Raw genomic sequence first — 26,755 nt, forward strand, 5'->3', positions numbered from 1 at the left:
TCAGAATTCAAAGTAATTTTTTATTGATAAACATTTACACTAGAATTAGAAATGTCAGTAGAAAAATAAAATTTAAATAATTTTCTATTGTACAAAGATTTGATCATTTTGACTCTAGCAGTTAGTGAAATAACATAATATAAAAAGTTAAGCTGATTTTAGTCACAACCAGCCTTCAAGAGTGCACAAAAAAGAAACGCAGGTACACAACATTTTCTGCATATGGTCTGCTAATGGCACCGAGGCTTCACATTCCAGGAAATGGTTACTGAGGGAAGGCTGATGTGTGCTGCAGCATAACAGGAACATAATTCAAACCAGAGCAACCAGAAAGGATACTGGAGTCAAAAGCCAAAATACAATTTAAAATCTTAAAAAATAAGGAAGGGTTTAAAGGTAATTAATGAATTTTTCCTCACTGGTTTAAACATTTCATAAGGAGTAAATTTTGTGGCAAAAAAAAAAATTAATAGCATAAAGAGACACCTCTCATGATGCTCTTGCGTATGAACTTAAGTTTCATGAAATGCTTTCACCACAAAACCACAAATTCAAGAATCAAGAAGGCCGGGTACGGTGGCTCGCATCTGTAATCACAGTACTTTGGGAGGCCAAGGTGGGTGGATTATATGAAGTCAGGAGTTCGAGACCAGCCTGGCACATGGTGAAACCTCATCTCTACTAAAAATACCAAAATTAGCTGGGCATTATGGTGGGTGTCTGTAATCCTGGCTACTTGGAAGCTGAGGCAGGAGAATCACTTGAACTTGGGAGGTGGAGGATGCAGTGAGCTGAGACCATGCCACTGGACTCCAGCCTGGGCAACAGAGCAAGACTCTACCTAAAAAAAAAAAACACCAAAAAACAAAAAACAAAAAACAAACCAAGAAATCAGCTTTTATGGTCGGGAGGCTGCCTCCCTCTCCTTTATTTATTTTTTTAAAAAGCATAGCTAGGGGCCGGGCGTGGTGGCTCACGCCTGTAATCTCAGCACTTTGGGAGGCCGATGCGGGCGGATCACGAGGTCAAGAGATCGAGACCATCCTGGCCAACATGGTGAAACCCCGTCTCTACTAAAAATACAGAAAATAGCAGGGCATGGTGGCACGAGCCTGTGGTCCCAGCTACCGGGAAGGCTGAGGCAGAAGAATTGCTTGAACCCAGGAGGCGGAGGTTGCAGTGAGCCGAGATTGCACCACTGCACTCCAGCCTGGCGACAGAGCAAGACTCCATCTCAAAAAAAAAAAAAAAGCATAGCTAGGGGAGGATGTTTCTAAGAAATCAGTTTTTGGCAAAAAGACTCAAAACTATGTAAGGTAAAATGTTCAACACAATTGCCGATATTCTTCCATCTGAGTGACCACTCCCAAATAATTCTCTATTTGAGACATAAAAAAAGAAAATCAAAGATATTCCTTATCATTCAAATAGTCTTTCCCTGAAAAGATTAAGCTACATAGCTCAATCTATTTCAAGACTCTATATATATTTATTCACGAGGCATGCTTTATATATTGGGATGTATGAAGCATTCAATGATCTGAAGATACTTTTTATATGGAAAGTTTTTAAAAAGAGTAATCAAAATATATCAAACAAGAAACAGAAACAAAGACACCTTTCAAAATGCCCTAACTTTATGACTTAGCTCCAGTGAAAAATATCTAACATTTTAATCATGGATTGGTATTTCAAAAATTAGTATTTAAGGGGAGGGGCCCACTAACTACTGGCCCACATGTTTTGTGTATGAAATTATATCCAAAGAATGTTTCAGGTGAGAACTCATTCAACAGGCATTCTTCAGTAAGAGGCATGCTTCAATAGAGATGATGGAAATCATTTCCCATAATAAAAGATAAAAATTCCCCAAATTTCTCAAACTGAAGGGATACTTCTGAATATCACAGCTTTTTAAACTAAAAACTAGAATTTTTTGCAATCTGCTTGGAAGAAAAGATTCGAGCTTCTTGTTGGGGAATTTTTAAGAATACGTGGCTGAATTACAACTCTACATACAAGTTTCTGCTGAGTATATGTCACTAATTTTGATACGTCAATTATCAAAATTAATAATATTGAGACAGGGTCTTGCCTTGTCACGTAAGCTGGGAGTTCAGCGGCGCTATCATGGCTCACAGCATTCTGAACCTCCCAGGAACAAGTGATCCTCTCACTTTAGCCTCCTCAGTAGCTGGGACCACACCCAGCTATTTGTTTTGTTTTGTTTTGTTTTGTTTTGTTTTTTAGAAGAGACAAAGTATTGCTATGTTGCCCAGGCCAGTCTTGAACTCTTGGGCTCAAGCAATTCTCCCAAATCAATCTCCCAAAGTGCTGGGATTACAGGTGTGAGCCACTGCAACCAGCCACAAGTGGTCTAATTACTCAAAAGAAAATGTCCAATTTTTGTGATCTCTTTGTAATTCTTTTCTATGAGTTTCCCTGGCAAACTGGTCCTCCTTTTCCTTTTTTTTTTTTTTCCTCAAATTGGGCAGACTCCAGAATCATAGTACATTCAGAGACTCTCCTCCTGGCTATTTTTAATCAGAAGCCAGAGTGCATATTGCTTTAAATGGAATAGATATGTTCATGTATATATAACCTCATAAATTGTTAGCCTTAATCTCACAATGAAAACTTTCCTTTAAAGATGTCAGATTTCATCACCAGGAACTATCCTGAAGAAAGATAACAATCACTACCACCACACTGATTGTATTCAACAGAAAAGAGTTTAGGTGGTAAGGATCAAATTAGATACTTAATTTCTGCGATCCTTTCCCTTTCAGAAAGTCACAGTTTTCAGGCCTTTTAATGAAAAAGAAAGTTAGGCAGTAAAATAAAAATTAAGATGGCTAAAATTGGCTGGGTAGTGGCTCACGCCTATAATCCCAGCACTTTGGGAGGCCAACGCAGGTGGCTCACCTGAGGTTAGGAGTTCGAGACCAGACTGGCCAACATGGCGAAGCCCCGTCTTTACTAAATACGAACAATAGCCGGGCATGGCAGCAGGCACCTGTACTCCCAGCTACTTAGGAGGCTGAGGCAGGAGAATCACTTGAACCTGGGAGGCGGAGGTTGTAGTGAGCCAAGATTGTGCCACTGCACTCCAGTCTGGGCGACAGAGTGAGACTCCGTCTCAAAAAAGTAATAAAATAAAATAGTTAAAAATTAAATTTAAAAAAACTATTGATATTTAACTCTCTTTAAAGATATACATTCTTTTGAATAAAAAATCTAAAGGGGAGAGTGGGTACACATCTGAAATTAAACTTCAGGCACCTTCTGGGACTTGATACCCAATACTGTAGAATTAGGCTGAAGAGTCACCCGTAGGCAAACACGTTAAGCTAAAAAATCAATAACCACTAACTTTAGTTTCAGATGCACTTCTACAGTGTCTCAAGGGTCATTAGTAAACAAAAGTTACTAAGAAAAACTACAACAGAATGTTTAAAGAATCTTACTTGTGCCTCAATGTCCAAACCAATCTGGCTTAAAATTTCCAACTCAAGCCATTTAATAGGGTATGTGTGTTTCCAATTAAATAAAATAAGATCAAGAGAATTAAAAGTGATAGGGAAAGGTGGTAGAGAAAATCTGAAAAGTCTAAATTAGCTAGCTTATTTAAATAAAACATACAAAATAACAAATTCACATCTCTTAAAATATCTTAATCAGAGGTCAAGAAAGTTGTCCAGAAAATATCACATTATTCATTGTTACCTACTTTTTACTTAGTGGAACCACAGCCGCTACTTGAGTTGTGTTTAAATTTTTTTTCCTGTTTTATTTCATCAGATTTGTTTTCAAAGCTATACTCAACCAAAACCTATTTGGCATTTACTGTCACTAAGATGTAGTAAAGAAAAGAGTTTACCAAATATTAATCAAGATTAGATAAACTAAGATTTTAATACAACATACTCTGCTCATTTGAAATAAACCAGTATCTTCCATAGTTTTCTAAAATACGCAACATCTCACAGAATACTGTAAATTTCAGTGCAAGGGATACCACCCCAGAGACATGGTTGACTTGACTTGGGTAAAGGTACATGTGAAAACTGCTTAAATTAAGTATCTACAAAAAAGAAAGCCAGAAGACTTGTTTTGTTTTGGTTGAGAAGGATGGGAGTCCATGAAAGTCTTCAATTCTAGGAACTTCAAACTGAAGAAAAAGCTAAGACGTTGTCCTTCACATTCCCGTTCATCCAAGTTGCTTCATTTGAAGAACTAAGAAAACTCTACACTCCCTAATGTATTCTTTTGGCAGATTCCATAAAGTTTAGGTTCAACATCTTGGCATAAGGATGTATACTATAGAGTAGCTAAAATCCGTAAAAAGGAGACCACCACGACGCAAAACGTCTGTCCAGTGCCCAAAGTCAGGGCTTCAAATGGTATCATTTCCTTTCCTGCTGCTCGGTAAACTCCAGCAATAGCTGCACCTGATTTAAAATGCAAGGGCGTTAAACAAAAACAAAAAACCAAGGTTAACAAACTCATGAAAATACAACACTTAAAATACTACTATAAGTAGAATGTTCCAGATTTTTATATTGAAATTTAACTGTCATAGAAATGTTAGTTTTTCCCTATTCTTTCTATGGACCGGTCTAGGCTTTGAGTATTCATTACAAAGTTTGCGATCACTTTTAGTTGCTGACTCCTTAAAAACAAGAGTCTCCCAGATTTACTGAATAAAATAATCTGGAAGAAATAATCAAAATCACAAAGACAGCAATTCGCACAACCGCATTATGAACTCAAAAGTAACTGTTTATTCCCCTACCAGTAATAGGGACCTAATACATTGTTGGCAACAAATGAAAAAGAATCTTTTGAGTTAGACTAAGCAAGCAATGTTTCAGGTCACAGGGAATCGCCGCTCCACCTTCGATAATACTCAGAGTTCCCTTCAAGAAGTGGATGGAGGCTGGGTGCGGTGGCTCACATCTGTAATCCCAGCAGTTTGGGAGGCCGAGGTGGGCAGATCACGAGGCCAGGGGATTGAGACCATCCTGGACAACATGGTGACACTCCATCTTTACTAAAAATACAAAAATTAGCTGGGCATGGTGGTGCATGCCTGTAATCTCAGCTACTCAGAAAACTGAGGCAGGAGAATCGCTTGAACCAGGGAGCTGGAGCCTGCAGTGAGCTCAGAATGCCCCACTGTACTCCAGCCTGGTGACAGAGTAAGACTCCATTTCAAAAAAAAAGAAAGAAAGAAGTGGATGGAGGAAGGAGTAGAGGGGTGAGAAAGGAAGAGAGGAGGACCCTAAGCCATAAAGTGGTTATTAATTCAAAGGGCATGAGGGGAGAGATACTTAGGGATTCGTGTTACACAGTCATTGATGGTTTTTATTATGTTAGTCACTAAAACTTCCTGCAAATTGAAAAAACAAAACAAAAACCCCTGTATCTACGCAGATACCCATCTGAGTTACTATAGGAGTTCAGCATTGTACCAACAAAGTCAACATTTCATTTGTTTGAAAGGAATAGATCCAGCTGGGCACGGTGGCTCACGCCTGTAATCCTAATACTTTGGGAGGCCGAGGTGGGTGGGTCACCTGAGCTCAAGACTTTGAAACCAGCCTGGGCAACATGGTGAAACCCCATCTCTACTAAAAATACAAAACATTAGCCGGGCATGATGGCACAGCCTATAATCCCAACCACTTGGGAGAGTGAGGCAGGAGAGTTGCTTGAACCCAGGAGGCAGAGGTTGCTGTGAGTCGAGATCACAGTGATGCACTCAAGCCTGGGCAACAGAGCAAGACCCTATCTCAAAAAAACAAAAAAAATCCAGCCAGGCATGGTGGCTCAAGCCTGTAATCCCAGCATTTTGGAAGGCTGAGGCAGGAAGATCCCTTGAGCCCAGGAGTTCAGCCTGGACAACATGGCAAAACCTTGTCTCTACAAAAAATACAAAAATTATCTGGCTGTGGTGGTATGTGCCTGTAATCCTAGTTACTTGGGTGGCTAAGGTAGCAGAATACTTGATCTTGGGAGGTGGAGGCTGCAGTGAACTATGACTATGTCACTGCACTCCAGCCTGGGTGACAGAGCAAGACCTGTCTCAAACAGAAATAAACAAAAATTAAAAAAATAATAGATCCAGATTTCCCAGATTACCCTCCCCAACAAGATGCTTCAAACAAAATTCTCCTTGGTCATAGTGTATTCATTCACTCAAATTTTTATCTGCAGAACACTTCTGTGTTTTATAAAGTATGGTCCCTATTCTCAAGGTACTTGGAATCTAGACGGGGACACAAGACAGAAACAGATTTGCAATAATGCAAAGTAATACACAGTGTCTGAATCACATGTTTACAATTATTATTATTATTTTTGAGACAGTGTCTCACTCTTTCGGCCAGGTTAGAATGTGGTGGCATGATCACAGCTCCCTGCAGCCTCAACCTCCTGGGCTCCACTGATCCTCCCGAGCAGCTGGGACTACAGGCACACACCAGCCACCATGCCTGGTTATTTTATTTTATTTTATTTTTTTCATTCAGTAAGTATTTATTGAGTGCCTACTAAGTGCCAGGCACTGTCATCAGGCGTTGGGAACAGATACAGCAGTGAAGACAGATAAGGTACCTGCTCTCATGGAGCTTACAATTCTAGTGTACAGTCTAGCTTACATTTCAGTAGTAAGTAACATCATACTATCAAAATTAATAAAAGCACCAGAATGAAAACAAACCTTATTACCTAAACTGTTAAAAAGAAACTACATAACATTGAAAATTGGTTAATCACTTTTAACAGATTAAATCACTTTTTACATGCGGTTAAAACAGATTTTAACTATCAGTTAACTCAACTTTCATCAAATATGCTACAAGGTGGGAAAGAAGAACATAACCCACATTCACACGCAAATATCCTTTGATACTTCTAGTCAAGTCAGTAATTCCCAAGTGATCCATTAATTTTTAGAAAAATGTTCCTTTTTCCTGGGCAGTTTCTACTAGCATTCAAATCAAAGTACTTTGTAATTCCTCCTTAACACACATTTTACACATGCTATGGCTGATAAACAGAGGAAACCTATTTGATGTTTAACCTCCCTCAAATCAGAGAACCATTTACAATTTCAGACTACATGAAATGCTAACTAATTGTTAAACAGGTTAACTTCCTGTCAAAATGGGAAGTAGTTTTCTAAAAGTAAAAGAAAAACAAAAACTCTTCAAACCTATATTTTTTTTAAGTATAATTTAATAAGTTAGAAATTTGGGAGTTTTGTTTAAAAGTCAGACTTGATATTTATATCACTAATAGAAGTCCAAAAGACACTGCAAATTCTATTAGTTCTATCACTTCTAAATGGTTCTCTAAATGTTAACTATGGCTTATCTGGCCATTAAAGGGTGTCTGGCCCTAAAATATAATAGGCATGTTTCAAAAAATGAAGAGGAATAATCAATTTATATAAATACTCAATCTCATTCCAAAAATGTCTTACAAAAATGTTTCAGTAAATACTTCCTAAAAACATTTACTAAGTTTTAGGACCTCAAAAATAATTTTCAGTTGGAAAAACACTTTTTCTCAGGAAGAGAATATGTTCTAGTTTTCAAGACAATTTATATAGTAACAGGGAAAGTCATTCAAAAATTAAAATTTGGGTCCAAGATTAAGTTTTAGGAACAGAGCATTTCATTTAATCCCTAGCAACAAGTCTGGAAAGGATAAATGTATTCCTAACATGCATACTATGAACAGCTCTTCCAAGGCCAGAACAGAAGCTCCATTTAGAAGCTAGGATCACCACCACAAAATATTACCTCATGGGGCTCCCCAGGGTCCACTCTGCCTAGAGCCTCACTTGAAATTCTGCTGATAGCCATCCCGTTGATAGCTAGAGTAATCCCAGGGAGCACTGAACTGAGACTCTGTATAACCACTGTTTGGAGTGTTAGAGAATGAAGGGCGGTAACCATCATATATCCTCCTCTGAATCCATTGGCAGGGCCCTGGTATCCATTCATCAAGCCTCTAGCACCACGGGAACCTCTACAAGACGCACCACAGCTATTGTATAGGGCTGACTACTACGTGGAAATCCAGTGTTCTGCTGAGGAGGCTGCTGGTGGTTACCAGTCACTTGATGGGACTGGTCCGGAAAACCATGGTAAGTGCCCACCACTGTTTGAAGCTGTTCTTGGTGAAGCTGTTTGTTCTACTTGGTGAGGCTGACTAGAAAAGCTCTGGTTATAACTGGCCTGGTACTGATTTTGCTGTTTTAAAGTTTCTGGTTCATTAAGAGGAGGAACTGGGGCATTCATATTGAACACTATTTGCATGGATTGGAATGGAGCTGCATTTACATTGATTCCACTGGTAAAGGTTTGCTTGTCCCAACCTGAAATACTTGAGGCTGAGAAGCAGCAGGAAGGGATCATGATGCTGTAGTCTGGTCTGTATTTAAAGAGATTGTTGCCTGAATCTGAACAACTGGTTCCTTCTGTGGCCGTTGCTCTGTAGCAGGAGAAGGCTGATACAGGGGTTGTGATGCTATATACCCCTCACTTGCGGATGACACCAAAGGAACCTGTGTAGCTTCTGGTTGTACAGGAACTTGATTAGGCTGAGCAAGTTTAAAATCAGAATGAACTGGAGGGCAAACCAGCTGGGGCATGTCCATGTTTTGTGCTGGATTCACAGGCTGTGCAGATACAATGGCAGCATCAAGTATCTGGTTTTCAAAATCCAGCACTGAATCCTGTATGAAATTATAGGGACCCTGCATTTGTGCCATAAGGTCTTGTACTCACTGTCTTCTCAGGAGGGGATCTGCTTGAGCCACTGGAGTCAAAGAGTGGGGCTCTGGTACTGAAGGGGATGAGGCCTGAGGCTGCTGCTGGAGTGAATTTACCACCTCAATTGTTTCAACTGTCTACTCATCTACCTGGCTCCTTTTCACCACTGGTGAACTGTGTTTCCGCCATGAACTGTCTATTTACATACTGTGTTGATTCAACTTCATTTTGCTCAGTGTAGTCTTCCGCTGGCTCAGGTTCAGCTTCAGCTGCCTGGTCTTCAACTGTAGGTGCTGAGGCTGCCTCTTCTTCCTCACACAACCCATTCTGGTGGTTGTGGGTGCTGTCAAAGTAGTTTGACTGAAAAACACACTTGGCAATGTCCTTTAGAACTTTATAGGTGGTTCCACATACAGATTGTTCCTTCCCTTCCAGCAGGTCCCACAAGTGAATGGAGTCATGTTCATACTGTTCATTCAACCTCCAGCTCACATCCCGTTTAGGGTCTTCTAACTTACAGAATTCATCCAACAATGACAATTCCTCTTCGGACAATATTGGCACTCCATTCAAACCTTGTTTCAGGTCAGTTCGCACTTCATCATCTCCCAATTTGTCCAAAACATACTGTAGCTCAAGCACAGTTTTTAAACGTTTCTGTTCAGCTTCTTCTCTCATAAACTGCTCCCAACGTGCTGTCTTCTTTATTGTTTTCTGAATATCTTGACTTAGTGCCATGAAACTCCTCTGTAAGTCTTTTATAAATTCCAAATTATTTGTGACTTCCTGGTACTTAGAAACGGCATCCAGCTGATCTTGATTAAGCCTTCCCCCTTTGTTCATTCAATCATCAAGCTTACCCTTTTTCTTCTCCAGGTTCCGAAGTTTCTTGTTAATCACCCCGTGGATCTGCTTCATAGCCTTGGTCTACACAGCGCGGGCGCCAGTTGCAGGGTGCTGAGAAGCCGGCGCGGTGGCCCCAGCTCCCGTGGCCGCCTCACACCCAGAGGAACCCGACGGCAGCGGCGGTCCAGAAGACTTGCTGCCGCTCCCGCTGTGGCTAGTGGCCGAGGGCATCGTCAGACCACAAGGGGAGAGAAGGAAAAGCGGGAGGAAGGACAAGAGCGGCGAGTCAAGAGGTGGACGGGACAACACGCGGGACAAAACGTGCAGCGGGCCTGGCTATTTTGTTTATTTATTTATTGTACAGACAAGGTCTCACTACATCACCCAGGCTGGTTTTGAACTCTTGGACTTAAGCGATCCTCCCAACCTGGCCTACCAAAGTGCTGGGATTACAGGAATAAGCCTGGCACATTTCATAAATATGATATGAAGGTATATTAACATATTTTAAAGAAAAAACAATATTAACCCAAAGTTGGCTCCCTTGAACATTCAGTGATTTTAAATGCCCACCTCCACTGGCAATGCATACATTTTGTCACAAACATCTGAAAGGCATGTTTCACTGGGCCCCTTCAAAATTTAGGGACACAGAGTGGGCTGGGTAGAATATGTTTATATATATACCCCAAAAAAGACATACACACCAAGATGGAAACTCTGGCTATTACTTAGGGATGGAAAAATTGAGGATTTTACATTTTAATTACTTATAATTTTAGTTTATATAAACTATACATTTATATTTATAACTGAGCTTTAAAATGATTTAAACTGAGACTGCTCTCATTTCTGTAACTGTGTCTTATCACATAAGCAAAAGCCTTAACAAAACAAATGCCCCCAAAACAGGCCTGAAAATAATTTATAACATCACGTTACTCCAGTTCTTATTCAGAAAGTGCTAAAAGGGGAAAAAAGTAACCAGAGCACTAATTAGGTCCTTTTCCCAGAGCACTAATTAGGTCCTTTTCTAAGGAAGAATTCCTTTTTTTTTTTTTTTTTGAGACAGGGTCTTGCTCTGTTGCACAGGCTGAAGTGCTATGGTGGGATGAAGACTCACTGCAGGCTGGACGTGGTGGCTCATGCCTGTAATCCCAGCACTTTGGGAGGCCGAGGTGGGCGAATCATGAGGTCAAGAGATCGAGACCATCCTGGTCAACATGGTGAAACCCCATCTCTACTAAAAATACAAAAAATTAGCTGGGCATGGTGGCGCGTGCCTGTAATCCCAGCTACTCGGGAGGCTGAGGCAGGAGAATTGCCTGAACCCAGGAGGCAGAGGTTGCAGTGAGCCGAGATCGCGCCATTGCACTCCAGCCTGGGTAACAAGAGCGAAACTCCGTCTCAAAAAAAAGAGACTCACTGCAGCCCAGCCTGGACCTCCTGGCTGCAGCAATCCTCCCATGTAGCTGGAACCACAGGTGTACTATCACACTCAGCTAAATTTTTTATTTTTTTTTTATTTATTAAAAAAATTTTTTTTTTTTGATACGGAGTTTCGCTCTTGTTACCCAGGCTGGAGTGCAATGGCGCGATCTTGGCTCACCGCAACCTCCGCCTCCTGGGTTCAGGCAATTCTCCTGCCTCAGCCTCCCGAGTAGCTGGGATTACAGGCATGCGCCACCATGCCCAGCTAATTTTTTGTATTTTTAATAGAGATGGGGTTTCACCATGTTGACCAGGATGGTCTTGATCTCTTGACCTTGTGATCCACCTGCCTTGGCCTCCCAAAGTGCTGGGATTACAGGCTTGAGCCACCGTGCCCGGCTAAAATTTTTTTTTTTTTTTTGAGACAAGAGTTTCGCTCCTGTTGCTCAGGCTGGAGTGCAATGGTGCAATCATGGCTCACCACAACCTCTGCCTCTTGGGTTCAAGCGATTCTCCTGCCTCAGTCTCCCAAGTGGCTGGGGTTACAGCCATGTGCCATCATAGCTGGCTAATTTTGTGTTTCTAATAGACACGGGGATGGCCAGGCATAGTGGCTCATGCCTATAATCTCAGCACTTTCGGAGGCTAAGGCGGGTGGATCACGAGGTCAGGAGTTCAAGACCAGCCTGACTAACATGGAGAAACTCCGTCTCTACTAAAAACACAAAAATTAGCCAGTTGTGGTGGCACATGCCTGTAATCCCAGCTACTCAGGAGTCTGAGGCAAGAGAATTGCTTGAATCCAGGAGGCAGAGGTTGCAGTAAACCGAGATGGTGCCATTGCACTCCAGTTTGGGCAAGAGAACAAGAACCCCCCCCAAAAAAATAGGGATGGGGTTTCTCCATGTGGGCCAGGCTGGTCTCGAACTCCTGACCTCATGATCTATCTGCCTCAGCCTCCCAAAATGCTGGGATTACAGACATGAGGCACTGCGCCTGGCCAATTTAAAATTTTTATTTTGTAGAGGTGGGGTCTTGCTATGTTGTTCAGGCTAGTCTCAAACTCCTGGGCAAGCCTGCCACCTCAGTCTCCCAATGTGCTGGGATTACAGTCACGAGCCATTACACCTGGCAAAGAATTCTTGTCATAAGAATTTGTCTTCTGGGCCAGGCGTGGTGGCTCAAGCCTGTAATCCCAGCACTTTGGGAGGCCGAGGCGGGTGGATCACGAGGTCAAGAGATCGAGACCATCCTGGTCAACATGGTGAAACCCCGTCTCTACTAAAAATACAAAAAATTAGCTGGGCATGGTGGCGCGTGCCTGTAATCCCAGCTACTCGGGAGGCTGAGGCAGGAGAATTGCCTGAATCCAGGAGGCAGAGGTTGTGTTGAGCTGAAATCATGCCATTGCACTCCAGCCTGGGTAACAAGAGCGAAACTCCGCCTCAAAAAAAAAAAAAAAAAAAAAAAAAAAAAAAGAGAATTTGTCTTCTATCTTTACAGCAACCACACCCACATGAGTGGAAGTAATTCATCACCATCTTGCAGCACCAACCCTCAAGTGATGATAGCTGATCAGAAAGGAGAAGTAGCTTCCAAAAAGATATTTTCTTTTTGCTGGTGGCGTGCCTCACAGGATGTATCTCACAAAGCTTAGCATGACTTCCCTGAAGCCACTGAGATGAAATCTGAGTCAGCAAGTCAAAGAGGTTACCCAAGTAACAGGGCACTGGGGGTAAGAAAAAAAACATACACATTAAAAAACTGGGGCCAGGTGCAGTGGCTCACGCCTGTAATTCCAGAATTTTGGGAGGCTGAGGTGGGTGGATTGCTTGAGTTCAGGAGTTTGAGACCTGGCAACATGACAAAACCCTGTCTCTACAAAAAATAGAAAAAAATTAGCTGGGCACGCATCTGTAGTCCCAGCTACTTGAGAGGCTGATGTAGGAGGACTGCTAGAGCCCAAGAGGCCGAGGCTGCAGTGAGCCAAGATTGGCTGCACTCCAGCCTTGGTGACATAGGGAGACCCTGTCTCAAATAAATAATTAATTAATAAAGGACTTGTGGTTAAAAGCCACTCTTCCTTTCATCCTACTCAGGTATGTTTCTAAAATAGGTCCTGAAATTGACTAGTCATATTAAACATTTTTGACTGGTATTTTAATGTCTAACATACTTGTCAAGATTCCAGCAGTAATTGGTCCCACGATGCCCATCAACAGGATGCTTACAGACATGAACCTACCATATTTGTGATGTCTGAGGGTGAAGAGGGCCAGTAATCCAGCGGGGACATGAAAGAAGAGAGAAGACACCAGTGCCCACAGGAACACACCATACCACATCTCTGTGAGGGAAGACAAAGAAAGGTGGTGAATCACTGCCTTTCCCATGACAATCATTGCAGAGGGTACTCATCAGAACCAGGGATTTCATTTCCAACACCATTTCTTTTTTCCTATTTTTTTGAATAATTGTTATTTTTAAAGACAGGGTCTCACTCTAGTCACCCAGGCTGTAGTGAAGTGGCACCATCATGGCTCACTGCAGCCTGGACCTTGTAGGTCTGGGTGTTCTTCCACCTCAGCCTCTGGAATAGCTGGAACTACATGCATGTGTTACCATGCCTGGCTAAATTTTTTTTTCTTTTTTTCTTTAGAGATGGCGGGGGGGGGGGTCTCATCATGATCCCAGACTGGTCTTGAACTCCTCGGCTCAAACCATCCGCCCACCTTAGCCTCCCAAAGGGCAGGGATTACAGGCACTGCACCCCACCTTCAGCACCATTTAGTTACAAAGTAGGGTTCATCAGTCAAATATTCAAGTATTGATGGTTTTAGAGGGCTCAACAAACTACTGCCCACAGGCCACCACCAGCTTTTACATAGACTTATCTGAACCTATTCATAATACTTTTATATATACACGCTTATCTGAAACCATTCACAAGAGTTCTGTACACACACACTTATTCAACCCATGCCCTTTCTTTTTTTTTTTTTTTTCTCTCTCTCTCTCTCAAAAGACAGGGTTTCACCATCTTGGCCAGGCTGGTCTGGAACTCCTAACCTGGTGATCCACCGCCTCAGCCTCCCAAAGTGCTGGGATTACAGGCATGAGCCACCGTGCCCAGCTGCCCTTTCATTTAAGTATTGTTTATGGCTGCTTTCCAGCTTCAAGGGCAAAGCTGATAACAGTGACACAGACCACATGGCCCATAAAACCTAAAATATTTACTATCTGGCCCCTCACAGAAAAAGCTGACCAACCCTATACCCTCAAGCTGGAAAAAAAAAAAAAAAAAAAAAAAGAGTTCAAAATTGACCTAAATCATGCCCCCCACCATGGCTGGGCACAATGGCTCACAATTACAATCCCGACACTTTGGGTGGCCAAGGTGGGCAGGTCGCTTGAGCCCAGGAGTTCAAGACTAGCTTGGGCAATACAGTAAAACCCCATCTCTACAAAAAACACAAAAATTAGTTGAGTGTGGCTAGTCCCAGCTACTCCAGACACTGAGGTGGGAGATTGCTTGAACCTGGGAGGCAGAGGCCGCAGTGAGCTGAGATCATGCTACTGCACTCCTGCCAGGGCAACAGAGTAAGATAGTCTCAAAAAAACCCCCTAGAAAACCAAAAAAACCCAAACCAACAAAAATAATTCCCCCATAAGAGGCACAACCCCAAGTACCAATTGGTAGGGTCAACATTCCAGAAGTAATTGTAAACTTTGCAAGCAATGCCTGCTGGCTCTTTCTTGACCTTTTGCTCACTCAACTCTTCTAAAATGGAAAGCTATACAATTATATTCATTCCACAATCACTTCAAAGACAATGCAGTAAACACCAATCCATCACCTCCTATTAGGATTTCAAAGCTCTTTAGGATATGAAATAAATATTAAAAAAAAAATAGAAATGTTTGAAGACAAATAGCAGGTAAACAACTGTACAGGTTAAGAGAGCTGGCCTTCTACAGAGCTCTAATCACTCTTAAGGTGTCTGTCATTCAGGCAACCTTAAGGTATACCTAATCATCAACTATGTATGAAAAACTATCCATGAGGCACCCTAGCTGGAAAACCACCTAGCTGGAATGTGGTGACTTTACGATTTGTTAAACAGCCCATGTAGCATTTCAGCCCCTCCCCCACTCTTAGAATCCTCAAGATAGCTCTCTAGCTACCCTTAGGCAGGGACTGGCAGTGACACATTAGATAATACCCGCTGTCCATCCTTGGCTAGAGGCGGGTAAGTAGCAAGTGAAGAACTTAGCTCAGCAGGGTTTCTTGACCACCGCCCTCCGCCACCCTACCGACATTTGGACCAGATGACTTTTCATTGTGGGGCGGCACTGTGCACTGTAGGATATGGAGAGGCACCTCCTGCCAGCAGTACTCCCTTCCCAGCCTTGTCAACCAAAAATATTTCCAGACATTGTCAAATGTCCCTGGGGGGTGGGAGGTACAAAACTACCCTGATTAAAAACTGCGGGCTTTACCAAAGTGCAGAGGCTTTATAAGAGCAGTAACAGTTAAAGCTATAAAGACAGATGAGGGACACCTTATGGGGAGTTTGACAGCAGACTAAGTGTTAGGGATAAGCTGCTTTAGAAAACTCCCTCTGTGCTAGCTGGCCCCTTCCCCCAAGTCTGCTTGCTCTGTAGCCGCATTCCTGAAGTCCTGCCTAGGCCCCATATCAAGGCTGCCAGACCTGCTACAATTAAGCAAAGCCTCATTACAGTCATCCGGGCAGCTCCGAGAAGGTCAAGGAAAACAAAAATGTTTGTTATCCATACCTGTAAATTCCTGTAAAATCCTGTTTTTTAAACTGCTGCCAGAAAAGTCACAGGATGATGTATTATAAATCTGTCACAAGTAAACAAACCATCTCTGTGCCTGTTACAAGCTGATAAGATCACCTCAGTCCTGAAACTCCCTTACAGCCCTCTTACCCCATATAAACCCCTCATTTTGTAAGCTTGGGGCTGCCTCCTCTGACAGTTACAGAGCAGCAAGGCAGGGTAATAAAACTTGCTTGCCAGGCTTTGGGTCTATTCTTTCTCTCGGCTGACCTTACACTAAGGACTTAACAAAAGATCTGGAAGTGTCATTGTAGGTTTTTAGCAGTAGGGTTGTCACAGCATTAGTCCACAGGGCCCCCTGACACTCCTAGCTGAAATACAAACTGGAAAACCACCTATCTGCAGGGTAATTTGGAAGTCAAATGTGCATTGCCTTTGCTGCAACAATTTTACTTCCGGGGATACACCCTACAGAAAAGCACAGATAGGCAACGACAGAGGTAACAAGAGAGTCTCAAGAGCATTGTCTGTAACAGCAAAAACTAGAAATCAACCACATAGCTATCACTGTAGGACTTGGAAAACACATTCTGTGCATCTGCCTAATAGAATACTACACAGTCCCATTAAAATATGCAATTGATGTATATATATTGAAGGTGCAAGATGCCCAAGCCACACTGTAAAGTAACAAAAGCAGCTGCTTATAGAATAAGAAAACGAACACAATAAACATACATGTAGAAATGCTTCTGTGTACTGAGTATGTTTATTTAATAAAAATTTATTAGATAAGCCAGGCGCAGTGGCTCACACCTGTAAACCCAGCACTTGGAAGCCAGGAGTTCGAGACCAGCCTGGCCAACATGGTGAAACACTGACTCTCCTAAAAATACAAATTAAAAAATTAGCCAGGTGTGGTGGCCAATGCCTGTAATCCCAGCTACTCAGGAGGCTGAAGCATGAGAATTGCTTGAACTCGGGAGGCAGAGGTTGCAATGAGCCCCTGGCAACACAGTGAGACTGTCTAAAAAAATAAAAATTAAAAAAGAAAAGAAAAAGCAAAGCTTTTGTTTTCACAAGAACTGCTCAGAAAGAATGAGCCTATTGGACGAACAATTTAAGAGACCAGTTGGGGCATCAATCAGCTTGAGGGGATTAGTGAGGGGGAGGAGAGGAGGGCCAGAAGCTTTACTGGAAGCTGTTTGCACTGTAAGCACACTGTTAGTATGTGTGTGTGTGTGTGTGTTTTTTCCCCCAGATCAATGAAAACCACAGTATTATGAAGGTATTTTTATTCCCTTTACATGGGCTTCTTAATCTTGGGAAGCTGGATTTAAGGGGCCATTGGAGATGAGGGGTGGAGCCGAATTCCCTTAAGCCATCCTTGGCCATGGTCACAGATGACTGCTCAAATTCTTTGCTCATTTGGAATTAATGAACCTTCCATTCAGAGCATATTCTGAATACTTCTAGTGAAAGTGCTCAGGTCTTGTTCTGGATAAATGGTTCTCAGTGAAAACATCAAGGATGCCCCAATTAGGTCTCAATGCTTATTAAAAATAACAAATGAGGCCAAGCACCGTGCACTTTGGGAGGCCAAGGTGGGCGGATCATCTGAGGTTGGGAGTTCCAGACCAGTCAGGCCAACATGGCGAAACCCCGTCTCTACCAAAAATACAAAAATTAGTCAGGCTGGGTGACATATGCCTGTAATCCCAGCTACTCAGGAGGCTGAGGAAGGAGACTTCCTCCACCAATGAAAAAAGCTACCTTTAGTCAATCAAAAATTGAGAGCAGGATTCTCAGTCCTTGGGGTTTCAGGCCTCCACCTCTTCCACAACAAGTAAGTATCCTCCTGCAGCTTCTTTTCTGGCTGCCATTAGGCCGGAGCTACTCCTGCCTTCCACTGCCCAGAGATTTGCCCTCGCTGGCTAGCAGCAGCTCTAGAGAGATATTGCTCTAGCCTAACAAATGTGCACCTGCCAGAGCTCTGGTCCTTTCTCCCTGGGCAGCTACTGTGGCCCTGGCTCAGTCAGAGCAGCCCGGCCTCCCAGCTGATGCCCCCTATCTACCATCCACTGCCAGCTCATCCCCAAGCCACAGCACAGGACCATGCTTCTCTTCCAAATCAGAAAGACCATCTTCTATCCCAGAGTTCTCACCTGCCACTCCCAAATAAATCTGACCCTCTGACCACCCAAACACCTAGTCTGCAGAAAGTTCTATGATGGCACGAGGAATTCACTGCCCCAAAGGCGACAAACTCAATGTAAACCTGCCTCCCAGAACTCAAAACAATCTTCATCTGGCTGCTGGCTGCCCCTACTGACCTGAGACCAGCCGTCGGACCCTGCTATCCAGGGCTTCTGCTGGAGCTGCCAAAGTTTTAGGGGTAAGCTGTGCTTTCTGCAGTAACTCAAGGCACTGCTGGAGCGTAGCTTCCTACCAGCTGCCCCAGAACCACTGAGGCCTTGAGCTGGGAGGCAAAGCCTTAATCTGCCAGAAACATGCTAAGCTGGTAACTTCCAGGAAAGCAGGTTGGAACACAGGTGTGCCATCCAACTGCTAAGGGCTGAATAATGTACCCTTACTGTTCCTATGTTAAACTCAACTTCACAGTCCTGTTGGGTTTACCATAGGAACAGTAAGGGTACATTACTTATAATAATAGTAAGAGAAGTAATAATAGTAAGAGAAGTATCAAGAGATTGAGAAGAGATTCTTATGTGATGACATGGTGAGAAGGCAGCCATCTCCAAGTCAGGAAGAGGGTCTTCACCAGAACCCAACCACCCTGGCACCCTAATCTCACACTTCCAGCCTCCAGAACTAGGAGACATTTTCTGTTTTTAAAGACAGCTAGTCTGTGGTATTTTGTTATGGTGGCCCATGCTGAGATAAAAATGTCAATTCATCCCCACTTCCCTAGAAGCACAGCCCCTGTCCCAGGAGGCCTGCTAAGCCACCAATCCACATCTCTATTTTCCAAAAAGCTTCAAGGCCAATTTGTAAACAGCGCCTGGCACACACAGCAGGCCAGCATTCTGAGAAGGGGAGGCATGCCGTACCCCCTACAACCCTGAGCCACATTCATTAGCTCCTTCACTACCTATTTTATATGGCATCACTAAAGTCACTTCAAGTAACTTCAAGATGAGTAGAGGAGTACGCTTATATATAAACCACTTTCACATGGATGAGGTTATTACAGGACTCTAAAGAGCAAAAGCAAATGTGGATCTAAAATGCTTTTTAAAAAACTAAGTGATTTCCCTTTAATCTACTGCACCTTAATTGCCATCTACTTAGCTATTTATCGATCGTCATACAGTACTTTTAATTTCACTGGCTCAAAACTCTCTCAGAAATCTTTGTCTACATTTCTTACAGTATTTCTTTGTTCACTGCTTTAAAGCAAGCACATTACTTCAGCTTTGTTTACTTTGGCAGCTAAAGGCATATCATCTCCCTATGGTGAAGTACAAATCAGGTAATTAATCTGTAATACAAAATGATATGGGAAAATTAGATTAAGCATTGTGGTAGAATGGGCTCCCAAAGGTGTTCACATCCCCATCTTCCAAACCTGTGAATAGACTACCTTATGTGGCAAAAGGGACCTTGTGGTGATTAAATTAAGGATCTTGCAAAAGGAGACTGTCTTGGGTTTTCCAGTTAGGCCTAATGTAATCACGAGAGTCTTTGTAAGAGGGAGGTAGGAGATGAGGGTCAGACGGATTTGATGATGTCATGCCGCTGGCTTTGAAGAAGAGGCAGCCACGCATCAAGGAATGTAGGTGGCCTCTAGAAGCTGGAAAAGGCAAGGAAAGAAATTCTTCCTAGAGCCTCCAGAAGGAACACAGCCCCGGTTTTAGCCCAGAGACACCCAATTTGGACTTCTGACCTCCATAACTGTAAGACAATAAAATCTGTATGACTTTAAGCTGCTAAATTTGTGGAGTTAATTACAGCAGCAATAGCAGAATCATAAAAACACTAAGACGTCAATCACTAATCAGTCACATATATATTGACCTCATTCTCTATGCTGACACATCAGTGAAAACAAAAACAAACCTAAGATCCCTACCCTAAAAGATATTTGAGGATCTGCTTGAGGATGTATTTTTAGACAGACACATCTTTAAGGCACATATTCAGAGAGATACTGCACTGAAAGAGAACAGACACAGAGAGCAGAATCCTCTAGTGGATTCTGTATTAACAGAAGGGTCTAAAATGGCCAGCTCCCTGGCCTCTAACCTCCACAGCCAAGTCACTTGACTCCCAATCAAGTCCTCAAGACCACCCTGGCCCCAAACCGCAGCAATGGAAAGAACCTGAGCCAAGTGGGCAGCATGATACTCAGCACGCAGCCCTCCTTCTAGCTGGCCCCACTCTAATCTTGTGTTCTAGCTGAACAACTGGGTCAGCAAGGCCACTTTCTCTTCTGGGGTTCTAAGTAGACCACATGAGTCCTCCTGGGGGTTAAGAGCCTTATATAGTCTTGGCAGGGCAAGGTGGCTCATGCCTGTAATCCCAGAATTTTAGGAGGCCAAGGTGGGTAGATCACCTGAGGTCAGGAGTTCGAGACCAGCCTGGACAACATGGTGAAACCTTGACTACTAAAAGTACAAAAATTAGGCCGGGCACAGTGGCTCAAGCTTGTAATCCCAGCACTTTGGGAGGCCAAGGCGGGTGGATCACGAGGTCAAGAGATCGAGACCATCCTGGTCAACATGGTGAAACCCCGTCTCTACTAAAAATACAAAAAATTAGCTGGGCATGGTGGCACGTGCCTGTAATCCCAGCTACTCAGGAGGCTGAGGCAGGAGAATTGCCTGAACCCAGGAGGCAGAGGTTGCGGTGAGCCGAGATCACGCCATTGCACTCCGGCCTGGGGTAACAAGAGCGAAACTCTGTCTCAAAAAAAAAAAAAAAGTACAAAAATTAGCCAGGAATGATGTCACCTGCCTGTAATCCCAGCTTACTCGGGATGCTGAGGTAGGAGAATTGCTTGAACCTGAGAGGAAGAGGTTGCAGTGTGCCAAAACTGCACCACTGCACACCAGCCTGGGCAACAGAGCAAGACTCCATCTCAAAAAAAAAAAAAAGTTTTCTGTAGTCCTGCAACTCTATGCTGAAGCTGGGCTGCCTTGATACTAATCGCCCATCAGCCTGCAGCCCTGCACGCTGTCCACTGGGAGACTCCTCTCTTAACAAAGCTCACCACCCTGCCTGGAGGTCCAACTGTCTCCTCCACTCCTCCCTAACAAGATGACGTGCCCACTGAACTACCAACTGTAATCGACCACCTCTCTCTGGATACTGCCTTCCTGCTCCTCCTTGATTCTTGGAGGTGCCCCTGGCCCACCTCACCCCAGTGGTCTTTGGGTCCTAGCCTGACCAGACCTTCTCTGATCTGATGGGGTCTTTCATTTATTCTCCAGGCAAAGCCAGTAGGTTTCTTCAAAGTTTCTTCTTTGTACAAAGAAGGTTTATTCTCAGGATGATGCAAATATTCTCAAATTAATTGTGGTAATGGTTGTATTACTCTGTAAATATACTAAAAACCACTGGATTGTACACTTAAAAAGTCAGAATCATCCCATCTCTGCTCAAAACCCCCCAGAAGAGCCCTCCAGGATCCACCCTCCTCTCCTCCTTTCTGCTTTGCCCACGTAGTCCCTCCAGGTACCCTGACTTCCTCAGTGTTTCCTCTGCAGGCTCTTGCTCCAGGCCCTCTGAATCTGCTGCTCCCTGGCCTAGAACACCTGCTCTTCCCATAATAACTGTTGGTTCATTCCTCACTTCCTTCAGATTTTGACTCCAATGTCATCACCATCCAGGGCCTCCCCATCACCTTACAGCAAACAGCATCCTACTCCTGCACCACACAGGCCCTGCCAATTCCCAGGCCCCTCACCACCAGCTGTTTTGTTTGTTATCTCTCTCTCCCCATTGGAATGAAAGTTCCATGTGGGAAGGGGCTTTGTTTTGTTACTAACAAAATTTTGACTTGGTTCCTAGAAAACAACAGGTACACAATCAACACAGAGCAAATATTTTTTGAGTGAATGAATAAATGATGGTCCAAGTACGACCAGTCTTGATTTCAACAAGGACAACACAAAGATATTACTGGGTTTCTAATTATCACAAGATCTAATTTGATACTGATTTAGTGAAATGAAATCTGTATCTTCAGAAGATCAATGTCATTCCTGATACAAGACAAAGATGTCAGTTTCTTCGTTTTGAGATTTGTTAAAAATGACAATAAAGGAAATTTTGTTAACCTGCATTTGCAGTTTAGTCATTTATTTATATGTATTTATTTTGAGAAAGAGTCTCACTCTGTGGCCCTGGTGGGAGTGCAGTGGCACAATGCCGGCTCACTGCAACCTCCCACTCCTGGGTTCAAGCGATTCTCCTGCCTCAGCCTCCCTAGTACCTGGAATTATAGGCATGTACCACCATGCCTGGCAATTTTTTGTATTTTTAGTAGAGATGGGGTTTCACCACGGTAGCCAGGCTGGTCTCGAACTCCTGACTTCAGGTGATCCACCCATTTCGGCCACCCCAAGTGGTGGGATTATAGGTGCGAGCCACTGCAAACGTCGTTTAGATGTTTACCTAACCCTCCTTAGGTAAATGGCTGAACTCCAAACACAGGTAAAAAAGAAAAAAATTGGCTGGGTGTGGTGGCTCACGCCTGTAATCCCAGCACTTTGCGAGGCTGAGGCAGGCGGATCACCTGAGGTCAGCAGTTCAAGACCAGCCTGACCAACATGGAGAAACCTCATCTCTACTAAAAACACAGAATTAGCCAGGCATGGTTGTGCATGCCTGTAACCCCAGCTACTTGGAAGTCTGAGGCAGGAGAATCGCTTGAACCCAGAAGGTGAAGGTTGCACTGAGCGGAGATCATGCCATTGCACTCCAGCCTGGGAAACAGGAGCGAGACTCTGTCTCAGAAAAAGAAAAAAACAAAAGAGAAAAAAATCAATTCAGTGCTTCCTGGTACACATAAATATGTCAGAATACTTCACAACAATGATTCTGCCATAATGAGTTGGCATAAACTGCAAGTAACCTTTTCTATGGGGCCAAAATACAAATACACCAGATTCAGGACAATGAATGCAATTTCTGTTCAACAGACTTTGCTGTCTCAAATAGGATATAACTTCATACATTTATTATGCCCATCATTCCTGCTAAAGATGAGACACAGCAGGGAGGTTATATGTTTACTGACAAATTCTGACCTAGTTGGGGTAAAGGGCTAGGCCTCACACCTGCTCATACCCGCAGACCAGAGCCTACACTTGGCCAAATGTATGCTTACTGAATAAACGATCTCTGGTAATCAGTACTCCAAGTTACATAACCATAACAATAATCATAAACTCAAGTACTATATTGAAGTTTAAGATTTTCAGAAAAAAAACTCTGAAGGTAAAACAATTCGCATGGCTGCAAATTATCTACTGTGATGTATTAAACCCATCCCAAATCCACTTATCTCAATCTTTTCTTTTTTTCTTTTTTCTTTTCTTTTTTTTTTTTTTTGAGACGGAGTTTCGCTCTCCTTACCCAGGCTGGAGTGCAATGGCGGGATCTCGACTCACCGCAACCTCCACCTCCTGGGTTCAGGCAATTCTCCTGCCTCAGCCTCCTGAGTAGCTGGGATTACAGGCACGTGCCACCATGCCCAGCTAATTTTTTGTATTTTTAGTAGAGACGGGGTTTCACCATGTTGACCAGGATGGTCTCAATCTCTTGACCTCGTGATCCACCTGCCTCGGCCTCCCAAAGTGCTGGGATTACAGGCGTGAGCCACCGCGCCCGGCTCTCATCTTTTCTTAATGAAAGGGAAGTAAAAGCCAGAAAGACTCAACAGACTATTCAGTTTCTACTTATGACCCTAACTATGACGTTTAATTAAGAGAGGATGCAGGTACCTTTATAGTACAGAGTTCTGATAGACACCATCTTCACCAAATGAGAAAACTTAGTAGTATCAACGAAGATACAAACTGACATTCAATGATTCTTTTTGTTTTTTTTTTAGATGGAGTCTCACTCTGTCACCCAGGCTGGACGGTGGCACAATCTTGGCTCACTGCAACCTCTGACTCCTGAGTTCAAGAGATTCTCGTGTCTCAGCATCCCGTGTAGCTGGGATTACAGGGCACACACCACTACACCTAATTTTTGTATTTTTAGTAGAGACAAGGTTTCGCTATGTTGGCCAGGCTGGTCTTGAACTCCTTACCTCAGGTGATCCGCCTGCCTCAGTCTCCCAAAGTGCTGGGATTACAGGTGTGAGTCACCTTGCTGGGCTGACATTCAATGTCTCTTAATGTGATGTACTGGTAAGTGCACATCACCTAGGTAGATAGCATTCTGACCAAAAATGTTTAATCCAAATCTAATCATGAAGAAAATCTAATGAACCTAGATTGTAAAACAGTCTATAAAACAATTCACATGAACTCTTCTAAAAAGTCCATCTTAAGAAATTCAAGCTGGGCACGGTGGCTCAAGCCTGTAATCCCAGCACTTTGGGAGGCCGAGGCGGGTGGATCACGAGGTCAAGAGATTGAGACCATCCTGGTCAACATGGTGAAACCCCGTCTCTACTAAAAATACAAAAAAAATTAGCTGGGCATGGTGGCACGTGCCTGTAATCCCAGCTACTCAGGAGGCTGAGGGAGGAGAATTGCCTGAGCCCAGGAGGCGGAGGTTGCGGTGAGCCGAGATCGCGCCATTGCACTCCAGCCTGAGTAACAAGAGCGAAACTCCGTCTCAAAAAAAAAAAAAAAAAGAAAGAAATTCAAACAAGGAAGGAACTGTTCTAGTTAAATGAAACTAAAGAGACTGGACAACTTAATGCAATGTGTGAACCTTATATCATGGAATTAAAAAAAAAAAATCCACATAAACTATATTCCACATAAAAATATCCACATAACATATGTGGACAATTGAGGAAATTTAAACAAGGCCCATACATTAGATAACGATATTCTATCATGTTAAATTTCTTGGATATTATATGGTTTTGTGGTTATTACAGAAAATGTTTTCTAGACGATACATGCTAAGATGTATTACATGATCTCTGCAACTTTGTACTGAATGACTCCAGAGGTAAAAAGGGATATATGACACATATGTAAGTGACATATGTATATATGATACATGTGATTATATATATATATATGTATATATATATATATATATATATATAAAGAGAGAGAGAGAGAGCGCACCCGCGCGCGCACCAAAGAATCAAAATATAACCAAATCTAAGTGAAAAGCACATGGCTACTTGTCCTGTTCGCTCAATTTTTCCGCAGGCTTACAATTTTCCAGGAAAGGGGAAAAATTAAGGAAACAAAAACAGATTAATCTGGTCCCAGCAGTGCCTCCAGATCGAACGAACATTTCATTTTTCACATAGGGTCCCCAGAATACCATCGATTTTTTGATAGCACTGTCAAAAGCGATCCTAGCACGTTCTGAAATAAAGTGAGCTCCCAGATTCTCTTTTCAGGCATGACCACAAGCTAACATCTGCATCTGACACCAGTCTGCCTCATTACCTTACCAGCTACTTCACAGTCCCCACCAGGAAAAACCCTGGGCACATAATCACACTGCAAGTCCCAGGTGTCCGCTGAACGGCGCCTGCCAGTCGCTGCCCAGGGGAGGAGAAATCACAGGTGCCTTGTTTGCGACTAGAGTCTGGAATCCCGTCCCCCTTCCCTCGGCTCTGCGCCCCCGTTGTTTATGAAGATCTCAGTCCCCTCTGCTGGAAGCCCCACCTCCCCTTTCAGAAACACAGGCCCCAGTCTTCTTGCCTTTCAAGGTCCACACAAATAACTGTGCCTCCCCTCAAAGCCTTTCTCCGCCTTCCCAGGTGGAGTCCTCGCTCCTTCCTCCAGCTTTCCGAGCACGGGCAGTTCTTCCTGGCACCGGAACTCTGAGCAACCCTCCTAGCAGGCCCAGCTCATGCTGCAGGGGGCAGGAAGAGTTCAAAGGAAGCTGTGCCAAAGATCTGGAAGGCTTAGTGGGAACGCGGCAACAGGTGGCACCAGGTCTCGGAAGGAGATTCCTGGAAAGCCGAGCGGGTCTCGGAGAGGATGGATTTAGCCCGAGGCGCCCGCGATTGCGGAGAGGCCAGGCTGCAGACCTCGGGCAAGGAAAACGCGAGCTCTGACCCCTCAGTCTGCCGGGCCGCTCCGAGGCCCCTCGAAGGAGGCGGGTGCCGTGGGGCAACCCAGACGGGGCGGGGACCACCGCCTCCCGGGCTCGTGGGGTGCAGGTCTGAACCCGGGGTGCTCCGAAGCTCCAAAGGCCAAGACCCGCTGGGTGGCGGCCGAGCGACCTCCAGCCCCGGGCCCACCTGCGGCCGCTCCCCGAACCTCACGGCCAGCGGGGCTCGGGGGCCAGGGAGGAAGCGACAGGGAAACGGGGCTCCGGGCGAGCAGCGGGACACCCCCTTTCCAGGAGCACGGCGCCCACCCCGCCGGTCGGCGGCTCACAGGGGACCCCGCCCAGACTGGACGCCCACAGCCCCGCCGAAGCGGCGGCGGGGCGCGCAGTGCGCAGGCGCGGGGCGGGCCGTACCTGGGAAGGAGCAGAGAGAAGTAGAGTTGGGGCACAGGGTCCCGTTGCCCACACGCGGCACAAGCTTTAGGCTCAGGATCTGCTGCAGGAGCCCGGCAGACCCGCCGCTCCCCTCGCGCTCCATCTCGTCGCCATTCACCACACAGGGACGAGGGACGAACAACCAAACTCCAGCAGCGGCCAGTCCTCCGCACCCTGGCCGCCTCAGCGTCACCTCCAGCCCGGCCCTCTTCCCTTAATCCCAA

At 44.1% G+C, this 26,755-nt stretch overlaps 1 protein-coding gene across 4 annotated transcripts; it reads right to left on the minus strand.

Annotated features, from left to right (window-relative positions):
• On the minus strand, nucleotides 1–26,755 carry TMEM170A (transmembrane protein 170A). Of its 4 annotated transcripts, none has more exons than XM_003939903.3 (3): nucleotides 26,511–26,755; nucleotides 13,309–13,410; nucleotides 1–4,451 (listed from the first exon to the last, which is right to left on the minus strand). In XM_003939903.3, exons 1-3 carry the CDS (start codon nucleotides 26,632–26,634, stop codon nucleotides 4,321–4,323), a joined length of 357 nt encoding a protein of 118 aa, XP_003939952.1. In that variant the 5' UTR covers nucleotides 26,635–26,755; the 3' UTR covers nucleotides 1–4,320. The 4 variants fall into 4 exon arrangements, with proteins under 4 accessions (XP_003939952.1, XP_003939953.1, XP_039332382.1 ...); XM_003939904.3 differs by having other exon boundaries at nucleotides 13,240–13,410; XM_039476448.2 differs by lacking the exon at nucleotides 26,511–26,755 and adding an exon at nucleotides 25,742–26,469 and having other exon boundaries at nucleotides 13,240–13,410.

The sequence above is a fragment of the Saimiri boliviensis genome, chromosome 1 (assembly GCF_048565385.1).
Source record: "Saimiri boliviensis isolate mSaiBol1 chromosome 1, mSaiBol1.pri, whole genome shotgun sequence".
In the NCBI taxonomy this organism is placed as follows: domain Eukaryota; kingdom Metazoa; phylum Chordata; class Mammalia; order Primates; family Cebidae; genus Saimiri; species Saimiri boliviensis.